This window comes from Palaemon carinicauda, chromosome 2, assembly GCF_036898095.1.
Source record: "Palaemon carinicauda isolate YSFRI2023 chromosome 2, ASM3689809v2, whole genome shotgun sequence".
In the NCBI taxonomy this organism is placed as follows: Eukaryota; Metazoa; Arthropoda; class Malacostraca; order Decapoda; family Palaemonidae; genus Palaemon; species Palaemon carinicauda.
In genome coordinates, this window is record NC_090726.1 from 48,979,868 (window position 1) to 49,001,897 (window position 22,030).

At 36.0% G+C, this 22,030-nt stretch overlaps 2 protein-coding genes across 3 annotated transcripts in view; one reads left to right on the forward strand and one right to left on the reverse strand.

The window, feature by feature from the left end:
- LOC137624743 (uncharacterized) overlaps positions 1–22,030 on the reverse strand; it is a 412,156-nt gene that overhangs the window by 185,770 nt on the left and 204,356 nt on the right. The window lies entirely within an intron of this gene.
- LOC137617381 (uncharacterized) overlaps positions 101–22,030 on the forward strand; it is a 56,919-nt gene continuing 34,989 nt past the window's right edge. For both annotated transcript variants that reach the window (XM_068347404.1, XM_068347410.1), the window contains exons 1-3: positions 101–208; positions 4,509–4,596; positions 5,119–5,173. In XM_068347404.1, coding sequence (XP_068203505.1) covers positions 123–208; positions 4,509–4,596; positions 5,119–5,173 — 229 coding nt within the window. In that variant the 5' untranslated portion in view covers positions 101–122. The remainder of the gene's footprint in view (positions 209–4,508; positions 4,597–5,118; positions 5,174–22,030) is intronic.

A 22,030-nucleotide genomic window follows, 5' to 3' on the forward strand; every position in this document is an offset into this window, starting at 1 on the left:
TCGTAAACCATTCCTGAAAACTGGTTATAATTCAACCAGCCAATAGGACAAGCGCTTCCAAAGCCTCTTGCCAGATTCCGAAGCTTTTACCCAATAAGAGAAGACAATAGCTGTCTGGGAAAATGGAGACCTCTGATTGGCCAAAAGTACCAATTCCGCCTTGGAATTTCTCACTACAGTTCTGGAACGAGGGAAGGAGGGTGTCGAGGTAAGTTTGTGGTAAAAAAATCAAGATTTCTTGATTATTTTATTATGTTTATGTGATATTCCTCATTTTGTAAATGGGAAAGGTTCGATTAATCGAGTAGCCATAGATATATCTCCAGATATTTCGGTATTTTAATATTTTCGAGAGACTGGTAGCCGGTGGTCTCTCAAAAGGTTTTGGTCGGCCATTACACCTTGAAGCATTTCTCATTTTTTAAATTTCGTGAATATTACGAGTTTTCGAAGGCAATGGTCTTCATTTTATTGAAGGTAGGCTCGTGAATCGAAATTACGGTGCTTATAAGTGGTTGGCAATTAAGATAAAGGCCTGAATATGGCAATTTCTAAGTAGATAATTACCATGGAATTTTCTGGTTATGAGGCAAATACACTCCTTATGACATTTATATATTAAAAGTGACGTTCTAATAATTGAAACCAAATGACATATATATTTAGTATACATATATACATATTTCCTCGAATTACCTCCGCCAACGAAGTTGGAAGGAGGTTATGTTTGTGTGTTTGTGAATAGCTTCCTGGTCACAATTTCAATCGTAGAGTAATGAAACTTGCAGGGATTAACTGTTACGCAAAAAGCTGAATAATATTAAATTTTGGAAGGTCAAGGTCAAGCAAAATGTCCAATTCACTTAATCACCCATAAGTTTGGACATCGTTGTCACAGAGACTTCAAACTTGGTTCATATTGGAGTGTACGAAAATCAACGCCAATTAATACATGTTATTTTTCGTTTTATTAGGGTTTATAAATCTCATATCATAGGTCTGGAATATGTATACATACACTGTATGAATACTAACACGTAAAACAGGTGCTTTTTGAATCGATACTACATCTTTTTATATAGAAATTTTATGAAAGCTTTGCAAATATTCTAGCCGTCTCCGTTAACAATTTCGCTAGTCGTTAAGTTGAAGATAAAAGGCCCCTCCCATTTATGTAGTCATTTATTTATCAGTTGTAGTTTTTATTATTATTATTATTATTAGCCAGTTTTGCGTAATCTAATTGGTTATAAAGATTACTACAATAATCTTATGTTTTTGTATTAAGAAATATACCAAGCCTTTCACGTAAGATGTAGGATGTTTAAAAATCCTTTTATTTCTATTTATTCGGAATATTTGCCAATTTTCATTATATAAGCGGTTGTTATTTTCCCGAAGGGCATTTACGTTTTCACGATATGTATTGACGTATCATGTACTGTTTATTGCTTTTACTTTACGTTACTTTAAAGGCCACTTTTCTGGTCCTATACTGCAGGGGAACCTTACGCTCTACAGAGCCTTCGTTTTATTGTATGCACTCCCAAGGTATTCAGCATTTCACACCGTATACCATTAAAACCCGTAATTTTTATCTGAAATTCTCCGTAAAAAAATATACTGTTCTCAGTCGTATTTCAGTAAAATACAGACTGTAATTTTACCTTATTTTATATTTTACGGGTTGGTGACCATAATATCACTACGTCAATATATCCGTTTTTTAAACGGTAAATGCCAGGCATCATTTTTCCCAGGATTTTTACGCTTTTACGGCAAATTTTTAACAATGTAGGGACCCTTTACTTTAGTGTCACTCGGCAATTAGGCGAAAACAGTTTTGCCTAGTTTTGCTGGAAACAAATACGACTAAATTGTGTGGTTCGATTGTGAACTGTACAAAGAAAGTTTTGGTTAAAAAGCAACTCTCCGTAATGTGAGAAGTGTACCTCAGCCAACGAAGTTGGAAGGAGGTTATGTTTTTCGCCCCTGTTTGTGTTTATTTGTGTGTTTTTTGACAGCTTCCTGGTCCCAATTTTAATCGTAGAGTAATAAAACTTGCAGGGATTAACTTATGTAAAATGCTGGCGATGATTAAATTATGGAAGGTCAAGGTCAATCAAAATGTTTAATTCACGTAATTAGCCATAAGTTTGGACATCGTTGATCAAATTCACTTGAATGAAATAATTTAATTAATTTTTTCATAATCCAATAGATAGAAAAGGACAATAATTGCCTCGTTAGTTATGCCATTGGACTTAACCCAGGACCCATTTAGAAGTGGGTCCTTCTCTTACCATAAGAACTATTGTTTCATTGTTTATTTTGGACTGTCAATCAAAGGCTGTTTACTCACAGTTTTGTTCAAGGTGAGCAGACGGATAAGCACGTCTAAAGTGTTACGTAAATACAAAAGTAAATGGTAAATTGTTGTATTATTTTGTTTGAAATGTTAATAACTAGAGGGGCACTCGTTAGAGCGCAGACCTCCGCCGCGGCAGCTTATTTCTCGCCCCTTTTTCTTGATCTTGACCTTAACATAGAAATTCTGGTTAACAAATTACTATTTTCTCTCTCTCTCTCTCTCTCTCTCTCTCTCTCTCTCTCTCCAGTGAGAGGTATAGAAATTCTGGTAAACAAGTTGCGCACGCTCTCTCTCTCTCTCTCTCTCTCTCTCTCTCCAGTGAGAGGTTTTGGAAATTCTACTTAACAGATTGCTCTCTCTCTCTCTCTCTCTCTCTCTCTCTCTCTCAAATATGAACCGAGTTTTGAAGTCTGTGATAACGATGTGTAAATTTATGGCTGATTACGTGAATTGTACATTTTGCTTGATCGTGACCTTGACCTTTGATCTTGACATTTGACCTTAACCTTCCAAAATGTAATCATATCCAGCTTTTTACATAAGTTAGTCCCTAATTTGGTAGAAGGAAGCAATTGTATGTAGCACTTACGTAACGATATCAACATTCACCAAAAAATGTCTATACATTTTGAAAATGACTTTCGAAATCGTTAGGAATATCATTCTTTTAACATTTAATTTCTGTATATAAACTTTGGTGTATCTTGCAATTCGTTCCTGAAGGTTTGGGCTTTTTTTTAATACGCATTAATTAATTAATTATTCATAATTGGTGACTTATGGAAGTACTTTTATTGTACGTGGATTTCTTAGTTATTTGAACATACGACTGGAATTTGTATTTTGAATATTATTGAAATTTGATTAAGTAAACGTTTGGCTAATTGCCTTTCTTAAACACTGGTGGTTGAGTGAGTTAGGCGATTTTAGAAGGCGTTTCACCATGACATTTTATGCTACGGTGGCCAGCGTGGTGATGAAAACTGGCCAAAACTCAACCATGAATGGACATGGGTGTGGTCTTTGTCCAGCAGTTGACTGAAATGTTTGTATTAGTTGTGTGTGTGATGTATTAGTTGTATATATATATATATATATATATACATTATTATATGTATGTATATATGTACATACGTGTGTATATATACATATACATATATATACATGTATATATACATACGTGTATATATATATACTATTATATATATGCATATATATGTGTATATATATACACACATGTATGTATATATATGTATGTATATATGTATGTATATATATATAAATGTGTATATATAAATATATATATACACATATATGTGTGTATATATACACGCATATATGTGTGTATATATACACGCATATATGTGTGTATTATATACACACATGTATGTATATATATACACACACATATATGTATGTATATATATATACACATATGTATGTAATATATATACACATGTATATGTATGTATGTATACACACATATAAATATGTGTATGTATACACACATATATATGTTGTATATATATACACATACATCTAATATATACTATATATATATATATATACATACACATACATCTATATATACTATATATATATATATACATGTATATATATGTATGTATGTAGCCTATGTATGTGCGTGTGGGCGATAAATGGTGCACATTTAGACGTATTTCGTATACAAATAGGCCATATATTTTACTACCTTAATATCTGGTTTCTCTCTTATACCTCGGGATCAGACTCAAGGAAGTAAAATGTATGACATATATGTATATATATATAGTATATATTATATATATATATATATATATATATATATATAATTTGTTTTCAAATATGCCCATATATATTTTGGTACATTAATGTCTGAATTCTCTTACCAACCTCGGGTCAAACCCCCAGGCGAAATCACTCCAACACATTAGCTTCTGACCGGCCTGGAATCGAACCCAGGTCCAGGATTTTTACCGTTGTTTACGGCAAATTTTTAACTGTGTAGATTTTGAAAAAGTAAAATTCGATTATGTATAATCTGTTGGTTGTAATACAAAAACTTCATAAACTTTAAATATTCTTCTGTGATTTTTAAGCGAGAGAAATGACGTTTTTTTTTTTTGTTTATTTACAGGTCGTGGTCTAAAGGAAGATTGTCTGGGCAACCATTGCCAAAGGCCAAAAGGGCAAACTCGAAGCTGTTTCAAACTATTATTTACATAGTGAGTATCAAATTTAGTTTTATAACTAATAATAATATCTCTCTCTCTCTCTCTCTCTCTCTCTCTCTCTCTCTCTCTCTCTCTAGGTACTTTTGAGAAGTGTTAAAAAACAATTAAAACACTTTTCTGAGTAAGGATTATGTACTACTTGCTAAACTTGAAGATGTTCAAATGTACAAATTTCTTTTAAGGTTAAACCATTGTTTCTTATAAACCCAATAAGTTTTTTTGAATAATGGAAAACCCATATATAAGGATAGAAAATTTGGAAATTTCATTGACAAGCATACAAAGATATGAAATATATAAAGTAGGACTGGTGAAAAACACAAAATATAGACACATAAAAGTTTGTAATTCAAAAAGATTCATCACACTTAGGATCATTTACAGTTTGATTTATCATTTTGTTATTAATACTGTAAAGGTGTAATGAAGTTCCAATATCTACATTGGAATGTACTGTACTGTTTATATATAATTAGTATGATTATTAAACTCGCTTTTCATTTACTTTCACAGGCTGTGGAACTCGATTGCCGAAATCAGAACGGGGTCTTCTATAATATCTTTATTGGTGAGTGTTCCATTTTTGTTTTAATTATCTTCTGCATTATTTCTTTTTATACGTAGCTTTCATATTTCCTTTATTCTTAATTTACTTTATTTTTGTCCTACATGGTTGCCAAGTTTGTGCTTTGTCAACCTGGGGTTGATGGCGATAAGTCCAAAGGAGAAAGATATTTCAATGAACTGTGTTAATTCATAACAATAGTCAGGCATTCTCCTTCATGAGGCTCAATACTACACAGTATTCTAGAAGTTTTATTCCAGTTGTGTCCAAGTTGTGGAATGATCTTCCTAATCGGGTAATTGAATCAGTAGAACTTCAAAAGTTCAAACTTGCTGCAAATATTTTTGTTGTACAGGCTGCCGTAAGTCTTTTTATAGTTTATATATGAAATATCTGTTTTAATGTTAGTTTTTAAAATACTTATTCTAATCGTTAATTACTACTTATGTCGTTTATTGATTTCCTTATTTCCTTTCCTTCCCGGGCTATTTTTCCCTGTTGGAGCCCTTGGGCTTATAGCAGCATGCTTTTTCAACTAGGGTTGTAGCTTAGCTGATGATAATAATAATAATAATAATAATAATCTATTCAAGTAATTAAAGCCATGCTGTTTCTTTCCTCACCCTTACACTAAATATTTCTTTACTGCAAGGTCCCCCCCCCCACCAGTTGCAATTGGATGCTGAATCGTCTTATGGGTCACGTCGTCTTGTTATAGGCAACATTTAGAAATCCAATCTAATCTTCTATTCGAAATGCTGATCAGCAGGGCACTGAACATTTTATTCTGTCGGTGTTTCCCTTGCCATTCCTTCTGATCCCTCCTCTCTTTGAATCTTTTTAGCTGTCAGAATTATCCAAACTTTTTTTTTTTCATTAACTAATTGTGGTGTGTTCTTAATAGTTGAAGAGACTAGCTATGGTAAGCAGCTCGTATAAGAGGACACCCCAAAATCGAACAATTGTGCTTCAGTCTTGGGTAGTCCATAGCCTCTGTACCATGCTTCCACTGTCTTGGATTAGATAGCTCTTATAGGAGGACACCGCTCCAAAATCTAACTCTTGTTCTCTAGTCTTGGGTAGTACCATAGCCATCTGTACAGTGGTGGTCTTCCACTGTCTAGGGTTAGCAGCTCTTATAGAAGGACACCACTCCAAAATTAAACCATTGTTTCTCCAGTCTTAGGTAGTGCCATATCCTCTGTACCATATTTCCACTGTCTTGGGTTAGAGTTCTTTTACTTGAGGGTACACCAAGGCACTTTGTTCTATCTAATTTCCTATTTCCTCTCACTGGTCTATTTTCTTTGTTGGAGTCCTTGGGCTTTTAACATCTTGCCTTTCAACACGGATTGTAGCTTAGTTCACAAAAATTTTCTCTCTCTCTCTCTCTCCTCTCTCTCTCTTCTCTCTCTCTCTCTCTCTCCTTCGACGTCTGTGTGTAGCTACATCAGTTTTTCCATGATTTTCCTGACTTTTCTTTCCCCTTTCACGACCCCGTTCTTATCAATGCGTCATTTATTATCAAAAACTTTTATTCAGGTAGGCCCCCCACACTTTTTTTCAGATAGGCCAAACATGTTTTTCCATATATATTGTGTAGTAGTTTTTTGGACAAATGTAGCAAATATCTCTTACGGTAATTTTTTTAACCTTGAAAGATAAATTACATGATTGATAGGCGCTGAAGTTAGGATATTTACATATCTACGGAAAGTCTATTATTATTATTGTTATGAAGTAATGGTCAATTATAGAATAAAAACTTTAAAGTTAATTTCTCCAAATTATGACATTTTTTTTATTGACAATAGTATTAATGTAGTACTGCTTATTTCAGTTTTCCATTTCGTAAAAATCTTGTTGGGTATTTTATATTTATTTTTATTTCTTACTAATTGTCTTTTCATTGTTTTAAAACATTCGTTTCTGATAATGTAGTTTTTATTATCCAATTCATCATCTACGCCTATTGACGCAAAGGGGCACGGTTAGATTTTGCCATTTAACAGTTTGAGCTTTTAAATCAATACTTCTCCATTCATCTCCTACTTCACGCTTCATAGTCCTCAGTCATGTAGGCGTGGGTATTCCAACTCTTCTAGTGCCTTGTGGAGCCCAGTTGAAAGGTTGAGTGAGAAGAGTATACCAAAACCAAACCAAACCATCTCCATCTACCCATCACCATAATCTCATCCACATATGGCACTCGAGTAATCTCTTATAGTTTCATTTCTAATAATGTTCCTGTCTAAATCTCCCAATATTCTTCTGAGGGCTTTGTTCTCAAAATCTACAAGTCTTTCCAACTCTTCTAGTGCCTTGTGGAGCCCAGTTGAAAGTTGGGGAGCGCGAAGAGTATACCAAAAACCATCTCCATCTACCCTTCATCATGATCTTATCCACACAAGGCACCCGTGTAATCTCTCATAGTTTCATTTCTGATTCTGTCCTGTCATTTGACTCCCAATATTCTTCTGAGAGCTTTGTTCTCAAATCTACATATCTATACTTTAAGAATAAGTACTAGAAGACCCCCCAACACCTATTTCATTAGCTAAGCTCTTTTCTCTAGCGCTCTCAAACACTGACTGACCACCTTCGTCCAACTAACTTCTGACGAAACCTAAGATACCCCTCAACCCACTTTAGGTTTTCTGAGACTAGTCGATACTGGAATTTCTACTTTCCTGCCTTCAGGTTTCTGAAGGTTCGTTGATCGTGGTTCGACAGAAGTGCTTGAAGTGATGTTCGAACACGTGCATGAGGTATTTTGTGGTTGAATGTTTCGAAAAAAAGTCTGTTCTCGCCTGACTTTTGTGGGCGGGATTTCGTTGTCCACAAAGACTTTCTTCGAACCATTCGACGAACGTGTTCGACAACCAAATACCCTGTTCACGCCCGAACATCACTTCAAACACATGTCGAACTTGACTCCATCTCTTCAAACCGTTTGACAAACAGGTACGACAACCGGGGTTTGGCGAACCGTTCGACCGTGTAAGCCATACTTAATACTAATTCATACTTGATTTCATGCCGGTTCCCTCACGATGTAGTTAAGTTATTCAAAGTCTAGGTACGTTGGGTAATACAGCATTGTACTTTAATGTACATGCATTCCATTTTACTTAGTATTTATATTTTTATTATTTTATAATGATTATTATTATTGTTATTATTTTATTGTATTATTTTATTTGTATTAATATTAATGATTAATAATAATAACAACAATAATAATAATTTTATTATTGTGATTATTATAATTATTTTTATTATGATTATTATTATAATAGATTATTGATCATTATTATGATTTATTTATTATTATTATTACTATTATCATCATCATTATTACAAGCTAGGCTATAACCCTAGTTGGAAAAGCAAGATGTCATAAGCCCAAGGGCTGCAACAGGGAAAAAATAGCATTTGACATAGCAAATGACATTTGGTTGGACTTAACAGCTTCAGTTAATTTAGGAACTAATATCTCTGAATTTGTCAACCAATAAAAGTTTAGAATTACTTAGAATTGATTTACTTTTTACAAATTTTAAGGCTATTCAGTTATGGCATTTTTGGGGAAGAGCTTTTGTTCGAATTTCTTATAAATTTCAAAGTTTTAATAGTATATTAGTTACCTTTGGAAAACAAAAATTTTGAAATAAATTTTCATAGTTTAATATCACTAAACCATAGTTTTCTGAAGTTTAACTTGTTGAATAGTTTACTGTGTACGTAGGAAAATATTAAAATAACAACGGTTCAATAATTTATTATTGATGGTTTAATTACACGATCAGTAAAGTTACAAAAAATACACAATCACTACAACTTAGTTTTAAATGTTTTCTTAGTAGTTTTAAGAAAAGTAATACCGAATGTTAAAATGCTAATGGAAATAAACTAAATTTCATCCCTTCACAGCAAACATTTTAGCCACAATGTGAATATAGGAAAATATATATGAACACGTTTAAAAAATGCACTAATTTATCACGATATAAACAAAACGTTGACTTACAACTCAAAACAGATTTAGGTGAAGTTCAGTATTATTATTATTATTATTATTATTATTATTATTATTATTATTATTATTATTATTATTATTATTATTATTATTATTATTATTATTATTATTATTAGCTAAGCTAGAACCCTACTTGGAAAAGCAAGATGCTATAAGCCCAAGGGCTCCAAGAGGAAAAAATAGCCCCGTGAGGAAAGGAGATAAGTAAATAAATAAACGATATGAGAAATAATGTACTATTAAGATAAAATACTTTGAAAACAGTAACAATATCAAAACATATTCCATATATAAACTATAAAAAGACTCATGTCAGCCTGTTCAACATAAAAACATTTACTGCAAGTTTGAACCTTAAGTTCAACTGTTTCAACTACCAAAAGGATACACCAAAATAAATAAATAAATAGATATTGTAGTAAAATAAATAACTGATTAAAATTATAGCTCCAAATAGTTACAGGCAAGTTCCACACATGAATCCCTTCTCTATTTCTTCTGTCTTGTGTTCCTTCTTAACTTGAACTACCGTCTGACGAATCTCTCCCTGTTCAGAAATCTGGTTCAAACCTGGACTTCTGCCGGATGACTGTCATTGATATAATTAGGCAGGTTAAACTAGTTTAGATTATACAGTATACCCACAGCAAAATTACTAGATGACTAGTAACAGATTTTGTGTTCATTTTTCTATACAAAATTACGTATAGGTTGTGACTTTGATATCTGAAAATCGAAGGCTTTTTAATGTAGGAAAATATCTCTCTCTCTCTCTCTCTCTCTCTCTCTCTCTCTCTCTCTCTCTGACTTTGATATATAAAAATCGAAGGCTTTTCAAGCATATAATGGGGTTTTTCAAATTTTTTGGCGCTCTCTCTCTCTCTCTCTCTCTCTCCTCTCTCTCTCTCTCTCTCTCTAGATATAAAATAGCAAATACTTGGAATAGACTTCCAGCGGATGTAGTAAAAACACTGTAATCGACTTCAAGAATAAGTTAGACAAGATCATGAGAACTCTAAATGCTTAAACTAGATCGCTCTACCAAAGAGCAAATGGAGTCTCCGCAAACGGACTAAAATGTCTTTGAGACATCAAAATCCTTGTAACTCTCTCTCTCTCTCTCTCTCTCTTCACTCTCTCTCTCTCTCTCTCTCTCTCTCCAACATAAGGTATTTTAGTTCTCCCTCAGTAAGACGAAATTTTTTGAAGCAAAATGATCATAATAATACGAGTCTTAATTAAAGTATTGACAATTGGGTTATCCTTTTGACTATTGATTTTGATCCCTAGTAATCCTGCCTTCCCATTTAATAGATTTGCATGAATTATTTAGGGTTTATTTACAAAACAAGCTCAGTTTTGACAAGTGTCCTTGTGTGTTTTTTTTTTTGGGGGGGGGAGGGAAAAGGTTACTATAAAGAATGGCGAGTAGTAGGTTTTAATTTAGATTTATTGATAAACTCTTAAATATAATTAAGCCTTGTGTTCTCTGGTCTCAGTGAAAGTAATGCTTAAAGTTTAAACATATAATAATAATAATTATTATTATTATTGTTGTTGTACACAACACAAACTCTCTCTCTCTCTCTCTCTCTCTCTCTCATCTCTCTTCTCTCTCTCTCTCCACAGATTCAATCAATGGCCAGGTACAAAGTCAGGGTGGGATGGCTAAAGGTTTGCACTATGAAAGTAAAAGTTGCATAGGGTTTATCAACGAAGTATATAGTTAAGTTTTTTGTGGCATCGGTTGCATTTTATTTTTAAGATTTTTTATGGTATTCTGTTTATATTCGTTTTTTATGAAAGTACTGAAGAGGAGAGAGTTTAATTTTATTCTCATCCATTACTCTCACATGGTACAGTACGACGGTATTACTGACAATCTTTCAATAGTTATTCATCTCAAAATCCCTCTCTGCTGTAATTCTCCCAGTTTTCTGGAATCTTTCATTCAACGTAATCTGTGGGCGAGGCTTATATATCTGCCACTGCAGTCAGTTTATCGTTTTGCAAACGGGGCTGCTACATAGGAGGTTCAGGATATGTAAGACGGGTGGGCGCTTATGATTCCAGCCTTTGCAGGCGTAGCTGTTTTAAAGAGAGGGCATATGTTACTCTGGTAGCTCCTCCGTACGTTTAGGAACCACGTGGATAAAGGGACGTTTGCCTTTTAAGAATTTCAAGCTCAGATTTTTCCTGAAGCTGACAGAGATCTGTTTGGGGATGTTGTAGATCAGGGCGAGGTTCTGTAACCTTCTCTCTCGCTGATTGACGCATGGGCATTAGTGAGAGAAGCTCTTCTGGTGTTGTGTTAAGCAAGGAGATCTCTTGTAAATAGAAATAGTTACTGTCAAGAATCAAAAGCACCCCTTATTAGAGGCGTTGCCGATTAAAGTTTTTTATTGTCGATAAGATGTTGGTCGTGGATTTGAATGGAGGGATATTTTATGGCTGCTTGCTGGATGTGGTTGGAGGACCTCTTCAGGAGAGACCTTCATTTTCTTATTGATATAGGGACCTTGACATTTCTGCACTGGGCATATGTAATAATATACAACGCTTGGCTTATTCAGGTGGTACTGTACAAGTGAAGTAAGCTTGGTCCTTTAGATAGCAGCTGTGCAATAAGATTCATTTAGTTAAGCGTGTTGTGTTAGCTTTTTGGGTTGAAACAAGTGTCAAAAATCCAGCCTCTCTCTCTCTCTCCTCTCTCTCTCTCTCTCTCTCTCCTCTCTCTCTCTCCTCGACGTGCTTTCTGCAAGGTTGGCAAGTGAGAAATGACTCTTGAAACTCAAGATCTGATGGGACTAGCGTTATATCTGATTTGTCTTGAATGCTTTGTAAAAATCAATATTGTAATATTGCTATTTTCCTAAATACTTCCGCATAATTTTCACATCGTAAAATCGTCTGTATGCTCCTAGCAAAGGGGGGCTGGTGGTAGAAAAATACCTGGGGATAAGGAATTATATGCTCCATCGATAAATTTGTACATAATAGTAACTTGGATTTGAATAATGGTGAAAAGAGAGTTTTTAACACGCCAATCTCTCTCTCTCTCTCTCTCTCTCTCTCTCTGTCGTACCGAGATAAGCCGAGCTTAGCTTGTCAAATAGTTGACTGGTGATAGATTCTGTATTAAAGTTATACAGTGCCACTGTTGACATGAACAGCCAATTGGGTACTCAGTTGATTGCCGATATTTACAGGTAATGAGGGAAATTGAGAAATAACACCAGAGGTGGTAGTATTCGGTGTCAGAAATATACTGGACATCTACGAAACGGGGGACTTCTTTAAGGAAAGGTGTAACTCACTCTCTCTCTCTCTCTCTCTCTCTCTCTCTCTCTCTCTCTCTTATGATAGCCATTTGGTCATGGTTACTGGAAACTTTTCAACTTGAATGTGTTAAGCAAAATACTTTTTCGTTTACCTCAAAAAAACTTTTGAAGACTGTCAGGTCTATTGAATGTCACCTTTGGATTTCTCTCTCTCTCTCTCTCTCTCTCTCTCTCTCTCTCTCTCTCTCTTTAAAGTCTTATTTGCATGTTGGCTATTGAAGAGGTAATAAGAGGTTTATGTTGTTTTCTGTGTTCTGGTTATATCAATCAATCATCTGTGCGAGATGAATTCTTTCGACCTGGTAAGGCTGATACTTTGTTTCTGGCCATTTGGGACAGATCTTTAAACTCTGACATTCCATGATTTAATAACTTTGATATTTCGCTGTTTTCAAAAGAGGCGCTACTGTTATTAGAGTAATAAAAATAGTGCTTTCAGTGCACCTGATGCTTTGTACAGTAGGTATTACTTACAGGCTGCTTTTACAGAAAAGCTACTGCTATCTGGGCTATAGATAGAACTGCTGTCGTTGCAAAATCTTGCGGTATACTGTAGGCATTAGTTACAGATCTTCGCACTGTTCCTTTGGCACTTACTTTATATTCTTCTATCGTCCAGGTCCCGTCCTTCCTTTTGGCTGTCTTTGTGCAACTTCAGGGGCTTCTTCTAAATGCATAGATTAATTGAATTGCATCATGCGTTGGAAAATTCAAAAACTTCGTTACTGGTTTTAGGCAATACAATCTTTCATTTAAACCGTTGAGTATTTTTTCTATATATGGTTAAAAGCTATTTAGTACATTAATAGAAATAGAAATTCAACTATCGTAATTTTTCAAAATTCTCAACGTTGCGTTATCGTAGTTTCTGCATTGCAGCTCGTATTAGGCTCTCAGGCCTGATGTTACTTTGGAAGTCTTTAGTTACGATGTTCTCCAATCTAAATACTAAGGCCAGAAATAAGTGTCAACACTACTCAGGCAAGAGCATTCATGTCACACAGTAGGTTGATTGATAAAACCAGAACGCAACAAACAACATAAACCTCTTATTAAATTGTTGTGGTGGCCGATGTGGTAACGTCCCTGAATGGTGAACGCTAGACTGAGGTTCGAGTCCCACTCAAACTCGTTAGTTTTATTTTGTTGCTGCAACCTCACCATCCTTGTAAGCTAAGGATGGGGGTTTTGGGGGAACCTATAGGTCTATCTGGTGAGTCATCAACTGCCATTGCCTGGTCCTCCTTGGTTCTAACTTGGGTGGAGAGAGGTCTCTATCTTGTCTCTAGGGTATTGTCCTGCTTGATAGGGCAATGTCACGGTCCCTTGCCTCTGCTATTCATGAGCAGCCTCTAAACCTTTAAACCTATTAGATGGATAATACTTGATAGTGTTCTTATCTGTATCAAAAGCGCTCTCTCTCTCTCTCTCTCTCTCTCTCTCTCTCTCTCTCTCTCTCTCTCCTGGCTTTACAAAGGTGGTTTGTCTCTTGGCATTTACCATCTTCATTATGCATTTAGTGTGGTTTTTAACATGGTAACCAATTGATTCTCATTAACAGTCGTGTCTACTCTTACTTGACTCTTGAAATGTCTCAATATTAACGCTTTTGATTATTATTGTGATTACTGTTTGCTGAAAGTGAATGCGTTAACTACCTGATATTTGATATACGTTTACTATCTGGTATTTGATATAGGGCACACCTGCCTTCAAAGTCTTTCGATATTCGGCCCTCATACAACGCAGGTTATTTTCTAATGGATTAAATGTATTCTTAAACATTCCCGATGAAAGGTTGATCAAGTTACCATACAGTATTCCTTCACATACTTCGCTGGATGACCCACCCAGTGTGTCCCGGCTCTGTTTTGTCCCTAATTCCACACATCTCTCGATCCCCTTTAGTTAAAAAACACTTATTTTAATGCTGATCTACTTTTGGTTAGTTATTGTATGGGACTTTTGTTCCTCTTGTTTTTAACCCTTTCTGAGTGGGGATACCTTTATCGTGATGCAAGGGTTTGCGTATGGCCATGATCAGCAAAGCTGTACTAAAGGGCCACCCATACTAGGTTGGTTTGCTGAGTGGTCAGACTAAAGCATTCCTTCGTTCTTTTGTCGTTTTCAATCTATAGTGAGTGGGGATACCTTAACTTGATGAAAGTCTTTGCTTATGGCCATGATCAGCAAAGCTGTACTAAAGGGCCACCCATACTAGGTTGATTTGCTGTGATCGATCAGACCAAAGTATCCCACAATCACCTAGTGACCAGCGTGGTGATGAAAACTGACCCAACCCCAGACATGAATTAGGACATGTCTGGGGCCTTGTAATGCAGTGGACTAAAACGGCTGTATTTGCTGTATTGTTTTTAAGGGTTAAAGCGATGATACTAATTTTTTATTAGAATCTTAGGTAGACATTGTCTGTTAAAAGCTCCCAATGTCACTCAGAATTGCCAGGGTATTTTATATGAATAATTAGTTATGTTGGTTTTGAAGGGAGGGTCACTACAGTTATGATTTGATAAGGAGATTGGAACTACAGTTTGTGAAGACTTCTTGCCTCTGAATGAAACATCATAAGCAAATTTTTTAATGTCCTTCTGTAGGTTTAGAACTGATGGTTTATTAGAAATGGAAGTTTTGTAAAGTGTAGACAATGTTGGCTTTTGAGGTTTTGAAATTATGAAAGCAGGTTTCTGATGTGATTTTATAAAAATTTCCTTTCGTTGTCTGACTAGTTGGATGTGATTGGCAATTTCGAGGAAGTCTCTCTCTCTCTCTCTCTCTCTCTCTCTCTCTCTCTCTCTCTGTTTAAACTCTTATTTGCATGTTGACTAATGTAGACTTTAATAAGAGGTTTATGTTGTTTTCTGTGTTCTGGTTATATCAATCAAGCATCTGTGCGAGATGAATTCTCTCGACTGGGTAGTGTTGACACTATTTCTGGCCATTTGGGACAGATCTTAAACTCTGATAGTCCTCGATTTATCAGCTCTTAAATATTTGGCTGCTTTGAAAGAAACGCTACTGTTATTAAAGTAATAAAAATAGTGTTTTCAGTGCACCTGATGCTTTGTACAGTAGGTATTAGTTACAGAAAAGCTACTGCTATTCTGAGCTATAGATAGAACTGCTGTCGTTGCAACTCGTGCGGAATACTGTAGGCATTAGTTACAGATCTTCACACTTTTCCTTTGGCACTTACTTTTTATCCTCCTACCCTCCAGTTCAAGAACTTCCTTTTAGCTGTCTTAGTGCAACTTCAGGGGGCTTCCTCTTAAATGCATAGATTAATTCAACTGCACTGCATTGGAAAATTTGAAAAACCTCCTAACTGAGGTTTTAGGCAATACAATCTATTATTTAAACAGTTCAGTATTTTTTCTAAGTAGGGTTAAAAGCTATTTAGTGCATTAATAGAAATAGAAATTCAACCGTGTCGTAATTTTTCAAAATTCCCAACGTGTTACGTTAGCGTGGTTTCTGTATTGCCGCTCCTATAAGGCTCCCAGACTTGATGTTACCTTGGAAGTCTTGATTTACGATGTTGTTTTCCAATCTAAATACTAAGGCCAAAAATATGGTCAGTCTCAGGGCATTGTCCTGCTTGATAGGGCAATGTCACTGTCCCTTGCCTCTGCTATTCATGAGCAGCCTCTAAACCTTTAAACCTATTAGAAGGATAATACTTGATAGTGTTTTTATCTATATCAAGTCTCTCTCTCTCTCTCTCTCTCTCTCTCTCTCTCTCTCTCTCTCTCTCTCTCTCGGCTTTACAAAGGTGGTTTGTCTCATGGCATTTATCATCTTCATTATGCATTTAGTGTGATTTTTAACATGGTAGCCAATTGATTCTCATTAACAGTCGTGTCTACTCTTACTTGACTCTTGAAAATGTCTCAATATTAACGCTTTTGATTATTATGTGATTACTGTTAGCTCAAAGTAAACTCGTTTACTATCTGGTATTTGATATAGGGCACACCTGCTTTCACAGCCTTTCGATATTCGGCCCTCATACAACGCAGGTTATTTTCTAATGGATTAAATATATTCTTAAACATTCCCTATGAAAGGTTGATCAAGTTACCATACAGTATTCCTTCACATACTTCGCTGGATGACCCACCCAGTGTGTCCCAGCTCTGTTTTGTCCCTAATTCCATACATCTCTCGATCCTCGTTAGTTAAAAAACACTATTTTAATGCTGATCTACTTTTGGTTAGTTATTGTATGGGACTTTTGTTCCTCTTGTTTTTAACCCTTTCTGAGTGGGGATACCTTAACATGGTGAAAGGGTTTGCGTATGGAAATGATCAGCAAAGCTGTACTAAAGGGCCACCCATACTAGGTTGATTTGCTGAGTGGTCAGACTAAAGCATTCCTTCGTTCTTTTGTCGTTTTCAATCTATAATGAGTGGGGATACCTTAACATTGTGAAAGGGTTTGTGTATGGCCATGATCAGCCAAGCTGTACTAAAAGGCCACCCATACTAGGTTGATTTGCTGTGATCGATCAGACCAAAGTATCCCACCATCACCTAGTGACCAGCGTGGTGATGAAAACTGACCCAACCCCAGACATGAATAAGGACATGTCTGAGGCCTTGTAATGCAGTGGACTAAAACGTCTGTATTTGCTGTATTGTTTTTAAGGGTTAAAGCGATGATACTTACTCATTTTTTATTAGAATCTTAGGTAGACATTTTCTGTTAAAAGCTTCCAATGTCACTCAGAATTGCCAGGGTATTTTATATGAATAATTAGTTTTGTTGGTTTTGAAGGGAGGGTCACTACAGTTATGATTTGATAAGGAGATTGGGACTACAGTTTGTGAAGACTTCTTGCCTCTGAATGAAACATCATCAGAAAATTTGTCAATGTCCTTCTGTAGGTTTAGAACTGATGGTTTATTAGAAATGGAAGTTTTGTAAAGTGTAGACAATGTTGGCTTTTGAGGTTTTGAAATTATGAAAGCAGGTTTCTGATGTGATTTTATAAAAATTTCCTTTCGTTGCCTGACTAGTTGGATGTGATTGGCAATTTCAAGGAAGTCTCTCTCTCTCTCTCTCTCTCTCTCTCTCTCTCTCTCTCTCTCTTTCTCTCTCTCTCTCTCTCCGTTTAAACTCTTATTTGCATGTTGACTAATGAAAAATATAATAAGAGGTTTATGTGGTTTTATGTGTTCTGGTTATATCAATCAATCATCTGTGCGAGATGAATTCTTTCGACTGGGTAATGCTGACACTTTGCTTCTGGCCATTTGGGATAGATCTTAAACTCTGACATTCCATGATTTAATAACTTGAATATTTCGCTGCTTTCATAGAAGCGCTAATTAGAGTAATAAAAATAATGCTTTCAGTGCACCTGATGCTTTGTACAGTTGGCATTAGTTACAGGTTGCTTTTACAGAAAAGCTACTGCTATTCGGGGCTATAGATAGAACTTCCGTCTTTGCAACTCGTGCGGTATACTGTAGGCATTAGTTACAGATCTTCGCACTGTTCCTTTGGCACTTACTTTATATCCTTCTACCGCCCAGGTCCCGTCCTTCCTTTTGGCTGTCTTTGTGCAACTTCAGGGGTTTCCTCTAAATGCATGATTAATTCACTTACATTTCATTGAAAAATTTGAAAAACTTCCTAACTGTGGTTTTAGGCAATACAATCTATTATTTAAACAGTTCAGTATTTTTTCTATGTAGGGTTAAAAGCTATTTAGTGCATTAATGGAAATATAAATGCAACCGTGTCGTAATTTTTCAAAATTCCCAACGTTACGTTAGCGTGTTTTCTGTATTGCCACTCCTATAAGGCTCCCAGACCTGATGTTACTTTGGAAGTCTTGAGTTAAAATGTTGTTTCCAATCTAAATACTAAGGCCAAAAATATGTTCAGTCTCTAGGGCATTGTCCTGCTTGATAGGGCAATGTCACTGTTCCTTGCCTATGATATTCATGAGCAGCCTCTAAACCTTTAAACCTATTAGAAGGATAATACTTGATAGTGTTCTTCTCTCTCTCTCTCTCTCTCTCTCTCTCTCTCCTCTCTCTCTCTCTCTCTCTCTCTCGCGACTTTACAAAGGTAGTTTGTCTCATGGCATTTATCATCTTCATTATGCATTTAGTGTGATTTTTAACATGGTAGCCAATTGATTCTCATTAACAGTCGTGTCTACTCTTACTTGACTCCTGAAATGTCTCAATATTAACGCTTTTGATTATTATGTGATTACTGTTAGCTCAAAGTAAACTCGTTTACTATCTGGTATTTGATATAGGGCACACCTGCCTTCAAAGCCTTACGATATTCGGCCCTCATACAACCCAGGTTATTTTCTAATGGGTTAAATGTATTCTTAAACATCCTGATACAAGGTTGATCGAGTTACTGTACAGTGTACCTTCACATACTTCGCTGGATGACCCACCCAGTGTGTCCCAGCTCTAGGTTTGGTCCTAATTCCATACACATCTCGATCCCCTTTAGTTAAAAAACACTTATTTTATGCTGATCTACTTTTGGTTAGTTATTGTATGGGAATTTTGTTCCTCTTGTTTTTAACCCTTTCTGAGTGGGGATACCTTAACATGGTGAAGGTTTGCGTATGGAAATGATCAGCAAAGCTGTACTAAAGGGCCACCCATACTAGGTTGGTTTGCTGTGAGCCGTCAAACCAAATTATCCCTTTGTTTTTTTTTTTTTTGTCGTTTTCAACCCATAATGAGTGGGGATACCTTATCTTGATGAAAGTCTTTGCTTATGGCCATGATCAGCAAAGCTGTACTAAAGGGCTACCCATACTAGGTTGGTTAGCTGTGATTTATCAGACCAAAATATCCCACCATCACCTATCCGCAGTGACCTGCGTGGTGATGAAAACTGACCCAACTCCAGACATGAATAAGGACATGTCTGAGGCCTTGTAATGCAGTGGACTAAAACGGCTGTATTTGCTGTATTGTTTTTAAGGGTTAAAGCGATGATACTCATTTATTATTAGAATCTTAGGTAGACATTTTCTGTTAAAAGTTCCCAATGTCACTCAGAATTGCCAGGGTATTTTATAGGAATAATTAGTTTTGTTGGTTTTGAAGGAGGGTCACTACAGTTATGATTTGATAAGGAGATTGGAACGTACAGTTTGTGGAGACTTCTTGCCTCTGAATGAAACATCATCAGCAAATTTTTTAATGTCCTTCTGTAGGTTTAGAACTGATGGTTTATTAGAAATGGAAGATTTGTAAAGTGTAGACAATGTTGGCTTTTGAGGGTTTGAAATTATGAAAGCAGGTTTCTGATGTGATTTTATAAGAATTTCCTTTCGTTGTCTGACTAGTTGGATGTGATTGGCAATTTCGAGGAAGTCTCTCTCTCTCTCTCTCTCTCTCTCTCTCTCTCTCTCTCTCTCTCTTTCCGTTTAAACTCTTATTTGCATGTTGACTAATGAAAAATATAATAAGAGGTTTATGTTGTTTTCTGTGTTCTGGTTATATCAATCAATCATCTGTGCGAGATGAATTCTTTCGACCTGGTAAGGCTGACACTTTGTTTCTGGCCATTTGGGACAGGTCTTAAACTCTGACATTCCACGATTTATTAACTCTTAAACATTTCTCTGCTTTCGAAGAAACGCTACTGTTATTAGAGTAATAAAAACAGTGCTTTTAGTGCACCTGATGCTTTGTACAGTAGGTATTATTTACAGGCTGCTTTTATAGAAAAGCTACAGCTATTCTGGGCTATAGATAGAACTGCTGTCGTTGCAAATCGTGCGGAATACTGTAGGCATTAATTACAGATCTTCGCAATATTCCTTTGGCACTTACTTTATATCCTTCTACCATCCAGGTCCCGTCCTTCCCTTTGGCTGTCTTTATGCAACTTCAGGGGCTTCCTCTAAATGCATAGATTAATTCTTCAATTGCATCATGCGTTGGAAAATTCAAAAATTTCGTTACTGGTTTTAGGCAATACAATCTTTCATTTAAACCGTTGAGTATTTTTTCTATATATGGTTAAAAGCTATTTAGTACATTAATAGAAATACAACTGTCATAATTTTTCAAAATTCTCAACGTTGCGTTATCGTAGTTTCTGCATTGCAGCTCGTATTAGGCTTTCAGGCCTGATGTTACTTATGAAGTCTTTGAGTTACACTGTTGTTCTCCAATCTAAATACTAAGGCCAGAAATAAGTGTCAACACTACTCAGGCAAGAGCATTCATGTCACACAGAAGGTTGATTGATAAAACCAGAACGCAACAAACAACACAAACCTCTTATTAAATTGTTGTGGTGGCCGATGTGGTAACGTCCCTGAATGGTGAACGCTAGACTGAGTTTCGAGTCCCGCTCAGACTTGTTAGTTTTATTTTGTTGCTGCAACCTCACCATCCTTGTGAGCTAAGGATGGGGGTTTTGGGGGAACCTATAGGTCTATCTGCTGAGTCATCAATAGCCATTGCCTGGTTCTCCTTGGTTCTAACTTGGGTGGGGAGAGGTCTCTATCTTCAGTCTCTAGGGTATTGTCCTGCTTGATAGGGCAATGTCACTGTCTCTTGCCTCTTCTATTTATGAGCAGCCTCTAAACCTTTAAACCTATTAGATGGATAATACTTGGTAGTGTCCTTATCTCTCTCTCTCTCTCTCTCTCTCTCTCTCTCTCTCTCTCTCTCTCTCTCTCTCTCTCCTGGCTTTACAACAGTGGTTTGTCTCATGGCATTTATCATCTTCATTATGCATTTAGTGTGATTTTTAACATGGTAGCCAATTGATTCTCATTAACAGTCGTGTCTACTCTTACTTGCCTCTTGAAAATGTCTCAATATTAACGCTTTTGATTATTATTGTGATTACTGTTTGCTGAAAGTAAATTCGTTTACTATCTGGTATTTTATATAGGGCACACCTGCCTTCAAAGCCTTTCGATATTCGGCCCTCATACAACGCAGGTTATTTTCTAATGGATTAAATGTATTCTTAAACATTCCCGATGAAAGGTTGATCAAGTTACCGTACAGTATTCCTTCACATACTTCGCTGGATGACCCACCCAGTGTGTCCCAGCTCTATTTTGTCCCTAATTCCATACATCTCTCGATCCTCGTTAGTTAAAAACACTTTTATTTTATGCTGATCTACTTTTGGTTAGTTATTGTATGGGACTTTTGTTCCTCTTGTTTTTAACCCTTTCTGAGTGGGGATACCTTAACATGATGCAAGGGTTTGCGTATGGCCATGATCAGCAAAGCTGTATTAAAAAGCCACCCATACTAGGTTGGTTTGCTGTGAGCGGCCAGAGCAAAGTATCCCTTTGTTCTGTCGTTTCCAACCCATAATGAGTGGGGATACCTTGACGTGGTGAAGGTTTGCATATAGCCATGATCAGCAAAGCTGTACTAAAGGGCCACCCATACTAGATTGATTTGCTGTGATCGATCATACCAAAGTATCCCACCATCACC